This window comes from Carassius gibelio, chromosome A3, assembly GCF_023724105.1.
Source record: "Carassius gibelio isolate Cgi1373 ecotype wild population from Czech Republic chromosome A3, carGib1.2-hapl.c, whole genome shotgun sequence".
NCBI classification, from domain to species: domain Eukaryota; kingdom Metazoa; phylum Chordata; class Actinopteri; order Cypriniformes; family Cyprinidae; genus Carassius; species Carassius gibelio.
Window position 1 is genome coordinate 15,015,826 of NC_068373.1, and position 15,813 is coordinate 15,031,638.

The 15,813-nt window shown below is 35.7% G+C and overlaps 1 protein-coding gene across 1 annotated transcript; it reads left to right on the top strand.

The window, feature by feature from the left end:
• On the top strand, positions 1–15,530 carry LOC127948684 (H(+)/Cl(-) exchange transporter 7-like). Its single transcript, XM_052545313.1, has 25 exons — positions 1–216; positions 904–978; positions 1,524–1,589; positions 1,783–1,848; positions 2,499–2,631; positions 3,236–3,345; positions 4,065–4,145; positions 5,357–5,419; positions 5,499–5,582; positions 5,661–5,754; positions 5,972–6,036; positions 6,150–6,266; positions 6,508–6,562; positions 6,682–6,742; positions 7,894–8,035; positions 8,167–8,260; positions 9,288–9,460; positions 9,611–9,662; positions 9,826–9,953; positions 10,134–10,219; positions 12,119–12,251; positions 12,350–12,409; positions 12,520–12,696; positions 13,052–13,132; positions 14,260–15,530. The coding sequence occupies exons 1-25, from the start codon at positions 112–114 to the stop codon at positions 14,344–14,346; spliced, it is 2,388 nt and encodes a 795-aa protein (XP_052401273.1). The 5' UTR covers positions 1–111; the 3' UTR covers positions 14,347–15,530.
• The last annotated feature ends 283 nt before the right edge of the window (positions 15,531–15,813 follow it).

The window sequence follows — 15,813 nt, forward strand, 5'->3', positions numbered from 1 at the left end:
CCTCTGTGCTTTCCGTAGACAAGTCACGGGTCGCTTCAGTCATGGGGAAGCAGTGCTCAGATTAGTTGTACAGTTAGCAGGTTTGATGTGTAATTAATGGTCAAATAAGACATGGCCAACATCGCGAAGAAAGTGTCATGGTCTAGCCGAGGCGATGATCGCGGAGAGAGGACCCCACTGCTGAACGGAGCCGAGGACGGGAAACATGACAGAAAGGTAATAGACACACCATACAGACTACAAAGATGACATGGGATTCAGAAATCAGTCTGACATCTTTTGACTTCTGCTTATATGAATTCTGCTTATAACAAATACTTGCCCTGCTTCTTAAATATAGCACGCTTGTTAAGCATGCAAAGGCAGTGTGTGTATTTGAAGAAAGCATGATAATACACCTGCACTAACTTCTTGCCATCACAGCGTTGAAATGAAAACAAAATAGTTTGTAAACTTGTAATAAGAGGGTAATCCCTTGTGTTTCTTTTAAACCCTAGTAAGGAAAGACGTATTTGTAGTCCACATAATGGCAAGCTGCAGCCAGTTTTGCAACTCTGGATATTTGGATTTCTTTACTTCCCATTTCTTTTAACTTGACCCTTTAATTCTGCAAAGAAACGTCCAAGCGTCTGTGATCCTTAGACCTAAGTTACACTGAATTTGTTGATTCTTGATTATAGTCAGGGCCATAGCAAGAAATTCTGCAAGAAATCCTGCCCCCCCCCCCAGTCAGGCCAGTCAGCCCAGTCAGCCCCTATCTATCTATCTATCTATCTATCTATCTATCTATCTATCTATCTATCTATCTATCTATCTATCTATCTAATTAAAGATAAAAAAAGCTTTAAGAGAGATATTAAAAATGAGTAGACTCTGGATAAATGTAATGTATTTGGTTCATAGTTATCCGAGGGAGCTATGTTTCATATAGGCAGGCTGAGCACTGTGGACCTTGAGGAGGAAATCACACCCGAAGAGGTAAAATATATTTATTATTATTAAAATAATCTTTTTATAAATTTTTTCTTTTTTTCTTTTTTCTTTCTAAAGACGTACAAAACAAAACAGTACTGTAAATATAGACATAAAAGCCTATACTCTGGTCTAGAAAAGTGCTTCCCTGTTTTGACATAGATATAGTTTCAGTTTTAAATTCAAGGTGTTTGTGGTTTAGATGCTTTGAATGTTAGAATAGCGCATGAGTGTAGTCTAAATGTCACCTCAAATCAGCCATTTTGGATAGAGACCAAAGGACCAGGAAAAGGGCTGGCTCTTTGGCTTCTTCAGGCTGCACTTTGGAAAAATAATTTATTGAGTAAAATGCATGCAATGTACTTGATCATTTGTGAGTTTAAGTTTCCAGTGTGTTGGCATGAGGCCACATTTGTTCATGGCTGCAAAGAGTTGATGCAGCTAAATAAAGTCTTGTTCTATTCTGATTGCATGAGCAAAGTATGACTGTATATACCCTTGATGAATGTCAGCCGGGCAACTCTGAGTCTGTTTTTTCCCGAATCACACAGGACATTGTGAGAAGTCGACCAAAGGAAATCCCTCACAATGAAAAGCTGCTGTCTCTCAAATTTGAGGTAATTGAATCTAGCACTGACCTTCAGTCACCCTTTTTCAGTTGAGTATGTTAAAATGCTTTGGAAAATCAGTAGGTCTTCTGAAAATTAACTTAAAAACCACAGACAAAAATGCACCAAGTACACTTTTAAATAAACTGTCTTTGAAGAGCTGTGATGTAAAATGTCAAACCTAGTGCATTTTGTGTTTCAGAGTCTTGATTATGATAACAGCGAGAATCAGTTGTTTCTGGAGGAAGAGAGGCGGATGAGTCACATGGTCAGTAAAACCATCACAGATTTTCATAAGAGGTGGAGACGACAACTGTGGTTCCCTTTTTTATTTCTTTTAAAGTTTAATGGTTAACTTGGATCATGTGCGTTTGTAGTCTGTTCATATAAAGACACTTTCTGAGTTTACAATCATAACAGTTGATGGAGACCATTAAAAGGAATGTGAAGTTTGCAATTTAAACTGTCTTAAATTTGGGGGGCATTTCACAATATCTTGTGCTATTTTTTTAATTGTTGGTTTATGTACACATTCAATCAACTCTACCCCTAAACACATTGTTTTGGTTTTTTTTTGGCTTTTTTTTAATCACATTATTTTCTTTATAGTAATTAATAATGATTGCGTTAAATCAATAAATTAGATTTATGCAGTGCATTAGGATAGCACATGTTTTTCATAGTATTCTCCAAATATGGCCCGACTCAGAATTAATGTTGAGATAACACATGATTGCAGTCTAAATCTCTCCTCAAAATCAGCCAAACATTTAGAAGATTAGTGGAACGGCATTCAGAGATAAGCCGTTTCCACATTCAGTGTACTGACAAAACAGACTTTGGTTTCCTTGTTATGCAACAGTAGTTTGTTATAGCCATTATAGATTCACACTTAATGTTTATTTATTGTTCCCGTAGGGTTTCAGATGTCTGGAGATCAGGAGATGGGTGATCTGCGGTCTGATTGGGTTTCTCACTGGTCTCATCGCATGCATGATAGACATTGCTGTGGAGAAATTAGCTGGTTATAAGTATTTAGCAGTCAAAGAGAGTATCCTTTCTCTGTCATTCATCTGTTTTACAACATTCTAATATGATCAGTTTCCTATGCTCCTTCGTTAATTTAAATGAGCTTATACATTGCATTTTGTGAACAAGGTTTCCAAACATAATTTCATTTCATGCAATCAGTTCATATTTGTGTTAACAAATTGTGAAAGTATGTGTAATCTATTTACATTGTAACTGCATGAATAATTTGGATGTTAACGGCTGCATGACATGGACAGAGTCAAAATTGAGTTTTTTTTTTATTTATTTATTTTTTTTTATCTAATATCAGCTGTCCATGTAGTTTATTTAATTTAGCACTCATGAAATTAAAATAGTTTTTTTTGTTGCTTTATTTATTATTATATTCCTGGAAAAAAATATCAGTAGCTCATGTTTGGTTCAAACACACAGATTTTATTCATGGTATTATTTGACATAGCTCAATATTTTTAATTACCTCTGCTAAATTACAGTCAGACAAACCAACTTACTTAATTAAAAGGCTTACTTTAATTGCATAGAGTTTTCTTCAGCTTAATTAAGTGTGATTGTGTGTTATTTATTTCTCACTGGCTTCAGCGTTTCTTAAACTGAGCGTTCAGACATTGAGAAATACACAGAGCTTGGGGGGCTGTCCATCTCTCTGATACTGTGGGCAGTGTTGAACTCTGCTTTTGTGATGGTTGGCGCTCTCGCTGTTGCTTTTTTAGAGGTGAGTGTTTTCTTCTTGTGAGAATGGGATTTCTGTGGCATCGGCTTCCCTTCTGGGCTTCAGTATCACTTCGGCTCTTTCAGTGTGCCCAAGCTGAAAGCAGAATTAATCAGACTTCCCCATATGGATGTATCTTCTAAGCAAAATACAGGACAAAATACTAATCTTTAGGATTAGCAAGGGTTTAAAAGAAATTGATACTTTTATTATTCAGCAAGGATGCATTATTATAGTTAGTTGATTACACAGGATTTCTATTTCAAATAAATGTTGTTCTTTTTAACTTTCTGTTCATAAAAGAATCCTGGCAAAAATTTGTCTCTGTTTCCACACCAATGTGAAGTAGCACAACTGTGTTCAGCATTGATGATAATGATAATAATAGTAATAATACAGCAGTACATATAATTTCTGAAGGATCATGTGACACTGAAGACTGGAGTAATAACTGCTAAAACTAAAGCTTGAACATCACACAAACAAATAACATTTTAAATATTAATTACAACTATTTTAAATTGGAATATTTTACAATATTGCTGGTTTTACTGTATCAAATAAATGCATCCTTGGTGAGCATAAGAGACATTAAACAAAAAAAAAAAAATAAAACAATTTTTTGATTTGTAGAGTACATTCTTTACTGTGTAGTGTTTAGTAAGTAGTTGTATATTACTTTACTTTGAACATTATTTAAAATGCAGTCTCTTTTCTCACAGCCGACTGCCGCAGGAAGTGGAATCCCTCAAATAAAATGTTTCCTGAATGGAGTGAAGATCCCTCGTGTTGTTCGACTAAAGGTGATGCCTTTTATAGCTCAAGCTTCTCTGTGAGACAAACAAGGTAGCTTGATTTTTAACTAAACTCAAAGATAAAAAGATACAGATATCATAGATGTAAATATCCAGTTATCTATATAAGATAAATAGTAGGGCTGGTAAGCGATTAAAGGTTATAATCTAATTAAATGAAGTGGTGATTAATTAATCTAATTAATCACACCTAAAATTTGGAGAAATTACTCTGAAAAGATAACTGAAAGTCATTGTTGTGCAAAGCATCAAACAGAGATTACATTTTTGGTTGGGTGAACTATAAAGTTAATATTTAATAATTATTACTATGAAAATATGAAATTATTTATTTAATGCAATGATACTCTAAATAATAAACTAAAACTGCCAGTAGGTGCTAGTAAATGTCTTATTGATTAAGTCATCGAGTCATTTATTCATTCATTTGATTCGTTCAAATGGCTGATTCATTCAGGAGTGAAGTAAATGGTTCTTTATGAATGGTTCATTGAATCATTAAGCTTTTTCGACTTGAAGCGGTCACCATCAGACCGATCGGTGTGTGACATCAAAGAACCGCGAGAGCTTTAGAGAGCAGACGGCTGCTTGTGCTTTTGATTTGCTCTCGCGGTACTGTGATGTCATACACCAATCGCTCTGTGCAGCGCCACTTAAGTGTGGATTAAGAAATAAATCCACACTTAACGTGGATTAAGAAATAAAATCCCGCTGTGGGTTGCTCGGGGATGAACGGTTTTGAAGATTTGTCTTTATATTTTGGTTGGCAAAATTGAGCAAAACAGACAACATTGTGTCTAAAATAACACAATATTATCTTCTTAATGAACTGTTGTATAAGATGAGTATCACATTGGCACTCGTGTGACTCGTGCACTTAGCCTACTTGTAGTGTGATATTTCTTAACTATGTGATGTAAATATGAGATACAATCTCAAACAGGCATTTTGTCCCCATATCTTGAATTTTAGGGATATTCTCTAGGCTCTATCATGCAGTAAGTTGTTATCCTGCCTCATATTAGTCATCGATCGACTGTATGAAATGTCGGATGATCCACATAGGCCTGGGTTAATAATTTTAACGCATTATTTTTCTCCATAATTAATTAATCTAATTAATGCGTTAAATCACCAGCCCTAATAAATAGTCAGTTATAATAGATCTCTATAACAACAGTTTTTCTCCATGTCCACAGACTCTGGTGATAAAGGTCTTTGGTGTGATCTGCTCAGTTGCTGGAGGTCTCGCTGTTGGAAAGGTACAATATAAAAACCATCAACTCAATGGGCCTTATTGAAAGCTAATTGATGGACTCAACAGCTGCTCTCCTCTCACAGGAAGGACCCATGATTCACTCGGGAGCAGTGGTGGCCGCAGGAGTATCTCAAGGAAGAAGCACTTCACTGAAAAGAGATTTTAAGGTCAGTTTTCTGTACTGTTAGGTCCGCTTGAATCACACATTAAACATAGAGCCTGACGTCAAGTTTCTGTTCCGGCAGATATTTGAGTATTTCCGCAGGGACACCGAGAAAAGAGACTTTGTCTCGGCAGGAGCAGCGGCTGGAGTCTCCGCTGCCTTTGGAGCCCCTGTTGGTGAGACATGCAGAAAATCATTTCATAGAAACAAGTTATGCAAAGGCAGTGGCAGATATGTTATTATTATGCTGTTAAAGCATATTAAAGTAGCCGATACTCGGCAGAGTTGTTGCTATGAGTGAAAATCCATAATTTGCTCCTCTGAATAAAAACTGTCCTGAAATGATTCTTGGATAAGACTGTTCAGCGCCATCTTTGATCTTTTTTGGCACAGGTGGGGTTCTGTTCAGTTTAGAGGAAGGCGCGTCTTTCTGGAACCAGCTGTTGACGTGGAGAATTGTGAGTGATTGTGAATAAGTGTTTGGCTCTTTATTAAAGAGCACTGTCTGTTTCAGTCTGTTTCAAACGTCAGCTGTTTGAACCCCTCTCGTCCTGCTCTGCTTTTGATTTAGTTCTTTGCATCAATGGTCTCCTCCTTCACACTGAACTTTTTCCTGAGTATTTACCATGGGAAGCTCGGACAACTGTCCAGCCCCGGTCTCATTAACTTCGGCCGCTTTGACAGTGATGTAAGTTCTGTCTTTATCTTCTTCAGTTACTCTGACAAGGTCTCTATCGTTTTTTAAGCTACCCAAGTTTATACACCACACAGAGATTTGAAATTAAAATCTGTTAAAGTGGAATTGACCCTTGAAGCTGTCCAAAATATCACAAGAAAGAAACATCAGATTTTTTGATTGTAGCTATAATAGTCACGACACTCCTGAACTAAATTTGATGTGTGTGTGTTTGTGTGTGTTTTTCTTTTAGACTGTACAGTATAATTTATATGAAATTCCTCTCTTCATCATCATGGGAGCTTTAGGTGAGGGGAACGTCACTTTGTCCTTGCATAAAACTTTAAAATAATTTAGTTTACAAAATTGAAATGAAAGGATGTAGCTTTGAATGGATTCTCTTTATTTTTCCCCTTTCGTTTTCCAGGAGGGGTGCTTGGAGCATTGTTTAATGTCATCAATTATTGGCTAACAATTTTCAGAATAAGGTAGGATTGCAAACTATTAAAATGGGAAGGTCATGCGTAATATGTAGGGGATTCATTTAGGGCCAAATCATTTTTTGCAAAACCAAAATGTAGTATAATGGAAAAACCACCATTAGGTCAGTGTATCTGGTGTTTATTGTTTCCATTTTAAATATTTTTGTAATTAAAATTTTGTTTTTTTTAAAGCAACTTGACATTAGGTTAGACAGTTTGCTAAATGGCTGTTCACAGGGGTAGGCTTTGTCACTGAATTGGATGTGTCTGAAGACTTCAACGCATCAATCACTTGTCATGTGACAGTTTTCTGGGTTACGCCTGCATGTTAAATTGAGGCCAGTAACTAAAGGAACAGAGATGCAATTGTTGAAAGGCATTTAATGGAAAGTGAGAATGATATGATACTGAAAACACAAAAATATTTTGTTTAGTTTGAAAAAGTATAACGTTTAACAATCATTTAAATGTGACATCGATATGAATTTGTTAGTAAGCTCAGTTGTTTTTGTTAAGAAATTAGTCAAAAGTGACAAAGACAAAGTTGCTTAATATTTCTGTTTCATGTAAATTATGTTCTTCTAAACTGTAAAAATAAAATGTTTCCAGAATCATTGATTATAAGAAATGTTTCCAGAACACTGTATCAGCATATTAGACTCTTCTATTTGTGACCCTGGACAACAAAACCAGAGATTGAGATTTTGAGATGCATCGTCTGAGAGCTGAATAAATACGCTTTCCATTGATGTATCGTTTATTAGGATCAGACATTATTTGGTCGAAATACAACTATTTGAAAGATGTGATGGTGTGAAAAAATCTCAATACTGAGAAAATCGGCTTTGAATTGTCAAATGAATTCTTAGCAATGCATATTACTAATCAAAAATTAAGTTTTTATATATTTAAGGTAGGAAAATAAAAAAATATCTTCATGGAGCATGATATTTACTTAATATCCTAATGATTTTCGGCAAAAAAAAAACAACAACCAAAATACTTTTTTTTTTTTTTACCCTTTCAATGTTTTTTTTTTGGGCTATTTATAAAAACAATACCCCAGCGACTTAAGACTGGTTTTGTGGTTCAGGGTCACATTTTGGCCCAAATTGAGATTGGCTTCTGAGATTTCTACATGCTGTGTTATGTCTCAGGTACGTCCACCGGCCGTGCCTGCAGGTGATGGAGGCTATGCTTGTTGCTGCGGTGACCGCTACTGTTTCCTTTGCCTTGATCTATTCCTCCAATGACTGCCAGCCGCTGGGACAGGACAACTCTGAGGAATATCCCTTACAGGTGTTTATATACTTACTGGGCTTTCAAGATGCTTCCTTTAATGAGAAATTGCTAAGCTGAACCGACCTTAGATCAGAATATAGTCTGAAAGGTCAAACAGAAACATGATTTGTTGCATTGTTTATTTACAGCTCTTCTGTGCTGATGGGGAATATAATTCCATGGCCACCACTTTCTTCAACACCCCTGAGCGGAGTGTGAGGAGTCTGTTCCACAACCCTCCAGGTGTGTCTCAGTGAGGGTGTGGTTGGGTGTGGACGGGTTTGGGAATGTGTGTGGACATCTTATCGAAACTGCAATCGAAACATCACACCTGCGAACACTTCTTCAGTTGTTATGTGATGCATCTGTCTGCATGTGTTTTGCAGCCTGTGTGTTTACATGCCTGTGTCTGCCAAAGCAGATTTATAGTTACAAGCTGGAAGCAGGCCTGCTGACAGGCAGCTAGAATCTTTCGCCATCTTTGAATGCTTTCCCAGGGTGCACAAGAGTCCATCCACAGCCACACGAGAATAATCACAAATAATAACAAGTGGCCAAAGTTTATCATGACCATTTTGGTCTTTAAATATAATTTAATTATTTGACATATTTGCTGTGGTTTTAATATTATGTGTCTGCTAGTGGCCTTATGCTGCCCCCTAGACCTGAAATACTTAAAGGGTTACTCCACCCCAAAATGAATATTTGTAATTATTCACTTACCCCCATGTCATTCCAAACCCGTAAAAGCTCCGTTCGTCTTCGGAACACAATTTAAGATATTTTGGATCAAAACTGGGAGGCTTGAGACAGTCACGTAGACTGCCAAATAAATAAGTCTCAAGGTCCACAAAAGGTCTGAAAAGTCATCGTCATTTGCTGAATGGTGATACGGAGTGACACAGAGTATGGTCTTTTACATGTACATTTAGGGCATGTAGAAGATCCTCTCATCCAAGGTAATGCTCCAACAGTGTTTTAGCTCAATTATTACAGTCCATTTACATAAAAGGTCTCAAGATTTATTATTCTATCTTGAGCGCTGCATTTTAGAGACGTGAGCACATCTAGACTTAGAAGAACAGTGGAAAAGTAGCGCAATGGAATATAAAAACCAAGCAATCTTGTTTAACAAACAATATACAGCCTATTATTAAGGCTTCTGTCCCAGTCTAAAGCTGTTCCTTCTAACCAGGATGGCCATACTGCAATTTTTTGAAGGCCTACTGCAATCTAGTTTTGTTTTAATATTGTTATTTTACTCACTCAGGAACTTACAACCCTATGACATTGGGGGTCTTCACTCTGGCATATTTCTTCCTTGCTGTCTGGACGTATGGTCTGACCGTGTCCGCAGGAGTGTTTATCCCGTCTCTGCTCATTGGAGCAGCCTGGGGACGCCTATTTGGGATCCTTCTGTCTTACATTGCATCCAGCCAATCAGTAAGTACAGCTTTCCACTTCTCTGCTTCCAACACCTTTGTCTTTCAGCTACACTTTAATTAATCTTAAACCACCAATCTGAGAAAAATAGAGCTAAATGAAGAACGATTAGTTTGTATTGTGCTGTTGACATGTTTTCTTAACTGGTAGATTTGGGCGGATCCTGGGAAATATGCTCTAATAGGCGCTGCGGCCCAGCTTGGTGAGTTACTGATGTTTTAGTGTCATGTTAGTGTCAACTAGGCATTCTTTAAGAAATGCTGCAGGAATGCTGTTTTATGGTTTATAATACTTCTATCTGCATTTCTGTGAAGGAAGTACATGTCAGCTGTAACAAGTATGGTTTTGTTTTGTTAATCTGACAGGTGGCATTGTCAGAATGACACTTAGTCTCACTGTAATCCTGATAGAAGCCACGGGGAATGTGACCTATGGTTTTCCCATAATGCTTGTGCTGATGACTGCCAAGATTGTGGGGGATTACTTTATAGAGGTGAGAAGAAATATATCTTGCATGGCTGTTTTTGTCTCCTGAGAACTGGTGGTCGTCTTTTTCCTGTAGTTTTTGATCTGTGTGTGTGTGGGGGGGGGTTTCACAAAGCTTTTAGTCATGCATGTCATTTGTGTTTTGTGTTATTAGAGCATGAATCACATGTGTGCGTGTTGTTCATAGGGCCTGTATGATGTCCATATTAAGCTGCAGAGTGTTCCTTTCCTCCACTGGGATGCTCCTCCTACTTCTCATTGGCTGACGGCAAGGTAACCACATCCACCAGCCTTACATGTCATATGAAGCTATGAACTTCCCAGTACAGACCTCTAATGAATATGAAATGTTACATATAACCAGTGGCTCCACATATTCCAAACCTGTATGAGTTTCTTTCTTCTGTTAGACACAAAAGAAGATATTTTGAAAATTTTAAGTGTGCGAACAGTTGATGGGCAACATTGACTTCCATAGTATTTTTTTTTTTTCCTGCTATGGAAGTCAATGGTTCGCACACTTAACATTTTCAAAATATCTTCCTTTGTGTCCAACAGAAGAAAGAAACTCATACAGGTTTGGAACAAGTGGAGGGAGAGTAAATGACATTGCTGGGTGTAACGCATTACAAGTAACGCGAGTTACGTAATCAGATTACGTTTTTCAAGTAACTAGTAAGTAACGCATTACTTTTTAATTTACAAGATAAGATCTTAGTTACTTTTTCAAAAATGTAACGCCAGTTACTTTGTTTTCCCATTTATTGACTGACAAGTCTCCTGTCCCCATTGGGAGAAATCAGAAGTACAGAGGCGTTATGTGTGCTGTGTGACCATTAAAAAAAATGAACTAAAACAGTGCTCAGAATATTACGCAAACCTGCAATTATTAAATGTTAATTAACACAAATGTATCTATTCCAATCTTATTAGCTAATGTCTTTTGCTGCTGACCTTTGATGATCCAGTTAGATCTTACTAATAAGCAAAAATGACTTCAGATAAACTAACAATTGTTCATTGTTTTGTTTTTATTATTGCTGAAAAGTGTTGAACCGTCTCCTGTGTTCTACTGTACAGACGTGAATTTACTTCTTCAGCCTGAGGTTTATTCATTACACTTTTTGGTGTGAAAGGGCTTTTACATTTGCTATAAATAAACTTCTTATATTAAAATCAATCAAGCCCTGCTCATATTTAAAAAGTAATGCAAAAGTAACGTAACACATTACCTTTCATAAAAAGTAACGTAATTAGTTAATTGTTAAGGGATAAAGCAATATTGCAATCCATTACTTAAAGAGAAAAAAAAGGAACTTTTCCCAACACTGGTAAATGATGACATAATTTCCATTCTGGAAGTGAACTACTCCTTTAAAAAAACATATTTGCTTTATGTCTACAGTAAATTATAAAAGCATTAGACAGAACTGATGAAGTCTGTTCATAAGTCATTTTCAAAAAAACATCTGAAGACTCATCTTTTTCACCAGCACTTGAACAATTAATACTACCACATTCCTTTTCTTGTCTATCCTATTCTTGGAAAAAAAAAAAAAAAAACACCTTGGCTACGTGTTCTGTGCTAGACTAACTGAGACTTGTCATGGCACTTGTATACTGTTGTAGTTGTCTTGTTGGTCTGATTGCTTCTATTGTTCTCATTTGTAAGTTGCTTTGGATAAAAGCGTCTGCTGAATAATTAAATGTAAATGTAAGTCCTGTGACACTGAGCGCATGTGTTCTCAGCACTGTCAAAATAAAAGTCCCGCTTCCAACTTATATCAGCCCAATAGAATTAAATGGTAATATATTAGTCAATTCAATATTGTTTACTCAAACTATTAAAATTGTTGTCATTAATTGAAATAAATTAAATTTAATATTAATGTTAATAAAATATAAATGATAAATGTTGCTTTGGCAACTAACTGAAATAAAACAAGTTACTGAAATAGTAAAATAACTAAAATTGAAATAAATATAAATTAAATATTTTTTGTTAATATTTTATTCTTCTATGTTTTTATTTTTTTATAAATATAATTTAAAAAACAATAAAAGCACATCCTAAATTACTAAATAAAAGATAATTCAAAATATTAGTAAGTATTACAATATTATATAAATAATAAAGTGAATGTAATTTGTGTGTTGATGTTTCCACCACAGAGAGGTCATGAGCTCTCCGGTCACCTGCTTCAACAGAGTGGAGAAAGTCGGGAGGATCGTGGACGTTCTTAGCAACACATCCACCAATCACAACGGCTTCCCAGTGGTCATCCACACTACTGAGAACGACGAGGTGACATAACCATGAAAACATGACCTCAGGTCCTGTCATTGCTACTAGTATATTTCAGTTTTATTACAATCTAAAACTTGCTTGTCATCTTTCCACAGCCAGGAAAAATCTGTGGACTTATACTTCGCTCCCAGCTCATTGTTCTTCTCAAGCATAAGGTCTGAAAAACTGAATTATGAGAATTATGGTTGGACTTTCATCCTCATTGGTTAGGAAACACTGTTACTACAGCAGATTGTAATAGTTCAGCCCTCGGTCTGTGTCTCAGGTGTTTGTGGAAAGGGCGTCTTCGCGTCTCAGACAAAGGAAGCTACAGCTGAAGGACTTCAGAGATGCATATCCACGTTTCCCCCCCATCCAGTCCATCCACGTCTCTCAGGATGAGAGGGAGTGCATGATGGACCTCACTGAGTTCATGAACCCGACCCCATACACTGTGCCTCAGGTCAGTCAACTTGCATTGTAGCGTATTCTGGCTAATGACTGCCTACTGATTGTATTTTGGTATTTATAAGTTTATGTGAACTTGATAATGCCATAATGATCAAATTGCATAAGAAATCAAATAAATTGATGCTGATAATGGAAGCTCTCCAGTTTTCGGCTTATACCTGGAATTACGCAGAGCCAGAGCTTTAAATAGAATGCCGCTACCACACACAATTGAAATAACTCACAACAATCCTTGCATGACATTTACAAATTGACTGTCAAAAATACCATCAGGAAGTGTATTTCAGTTATCAAGTGGTTTAATCATCTGCAGTATTAACCGTCTAGTCTTTGATATTTCATTTCAGGAGACCTCACTCCCTCGTGTGTTTAAATTGTTTCGGGCGCTTGGACTGAGACATCTAGTGGTGGTTGATCATGAGAACAGGGTAAGTGTATCACTATTGTTTTATTGTGCTTCACTTACAGCTGATCTTTAGGGATGCACAAAATATTAGCACTATACTAGTAGTATTATTAGTCATTGTTGGAAGTTATGAAAGATTTGTTTTATTATTTATCATTATTGATCAGTATTATTGTAATAATATTATCTCCATGTTCATCCGGAAGAAGGAGGCGGGAACCGGCGCACAATCAAAACGAAATTTTAATGATTCCAAATAAACACAAAACAGCGCACCAGCCCCCCACGGACGACTGATGCGCGCAAATAAAAACCAAAACATAACTAAAAGCCAAGTCCTGTTCCTCTCTCGTCCTTCACGGTTGTCCCTCCAGTTTTATATCCTTCCATCTCCTATGTGGGACTCGAGACCGGTGGTGGGGCGCAGGTGTAGCTCATATCCAATCACTACACCTGACCTCACTGTCATCTTACTTTCTCTTAAAGATAATCTTTAAAAATACTTATAATTTAATAAACTGTCAAATGTAATCTTTAGCAAATCTTAGAATGAATATCCATATTTATAATGCAGATTTTAATGGGGGTATTACTAAATTTTCTTCAATTTAAAATTAAATGATTACATTTATTTATTTATTTATTTTTACCCCAAAACTGGAATTGTGTACCAATTAAAGTTAGACAGTCTTCAGGTATTAATATTATATATATATATATATATATATATATATATATATATATATATATATATATATATATATATATATATATATATATATATATATATATATATATATATATTAAAGGTGAGTCAAGACATCTTTTTAAAGTTGCTTTTGAGTATATTGATATAAATATTTATTGATAATGAAAAATATTGTTTTTATTTTAAGGTTTGTTATATTGCGCTTTAGATTTACTTTATGAAAAGTGCTATAAAATAATGTTTATTGTTATTTTAAATTTTATTTTATTTTAAGCTATTATTGAAGAAACTTGAATGTTGACCATTTACTGGATATCTGTAATAATATCGAAATAATTAACAGCTTATCGTATCAGTCACAATTTGCCATGTATCGTTGAGAATATTGCTCATTCTCGGTAAGGTAATCCGTTTTAATTCCCTGTGCTGTGGATTTGAAGGTTGTGGGACTAGTAACCAGGAAGGATCTTGCCCGCTACCACGTGGGTAAAGATGGTCTGGAGGAGCTTCACCTGGCTCAGACATGATTAGGCGTCATGTTCACCCTGGATCCTGCCTTACGTGCACCTCCTTTGGACCTTAAAAACTCAGGGGCTGGTCAGAGTCTCTCTCATGTCAAAGATGCCAAACACAAACCTACAACATGCACAATTTGTCTGACTTTCAGTATTTTAAGGGCTTGATTATAAAAAAAAAAATGCATTTTGCTCCTTTATCACAGTAAGTTTTTGCCTGTATACATACAGCAGATGAGCACATTATGTTAGTTTTGCACTATGTGACTTTATTTATTACATTTATTTTTTAGAGTAGCTGAGCTTTAAGTAGCATTCGTAGCATTAAGAAAACTATTTGTGATGTGCAGACTACTACATATTATGTTGTTACAGACATGCAAATATGGTTCATTACATTCATGTTTACCTAATGCTGTTTAGGACTTTTAAATGTTTCTGTCTTGATTTATAAATTTAACTGGTATTAAATCTGTTTACATAGATCAGGCCATGAAATTAATTGCATTAATCCTAGTTATCACATGCAAGTTTTGGTACAAATTAAAAGCTAGCTAGTGGTTTTATGTAATACATTTTCTGAGGGTAGTTTGTCTACACACAATGTGAAATGCCTCGAGCTGCATTTGTTTTCTGTGAAAATCTATACTTTAAAATGAACATTGAGCAGTGAAAGATGATTATGCTAAAATAATTGCCAAGCAGTGATTGCCACAAACGTCCGATGAAGTGTATAAACGTGAAATCTTGTTTCTTTGTGTGCTAAAGTGTTTGATTTGTTGGCTCTCCGCTTCATTGTTAAAAGCCCACATTTTTTTGTTTTTATTAATCAATGATTATCTCTCTGATGATCTCTAATTTTAATTTAGTTGTTGCTGTGAATAAAAAAAAAAGAAAAAAGCAGAATTTTATAATAATTTGAACAACTTTGTGAACTAATAAAGCTATGAATCAACAATTTGTTAATCTTTAGTAAATCTCTCAATAATCAGTTGATTTGGATAAATGTCTGTGTGGTGCAAGACAGAACAATTTTTGGTCCAACCATGTATTTCTTGAATGTGTATATCTGTTTAAAGTTAACTGTCAACCTTTTTAAATCTACCATGATAAAGATGGCTTCAAAGTTAATCAATATGGATTAAAAAAAACCTAATATTGTTTCAATAAATGAACTCATGAGCAGTCTGAGACTACATCTAAATGTTTTCACTTAATATAGATATGTGTGACTGACATTCTACTAACTTCTTCAGGAAGTTCAGCCCATGTTTAAATTGGCTAAGGCAGCAACACTACATGACTAAGCACTTATTTACTTGACATATTCATCCCTGACACACAATGCTCTTGTGAGCTATGTGAAGAAAATGCTGTAAGGTATGAACGTGTAAAATGGAATTCTGTGATTAATGCACCAAGGATCTCACACACAGTCTCACAAGTGTGTTTTAGGTGTCAAAATACATGTCAAATTTG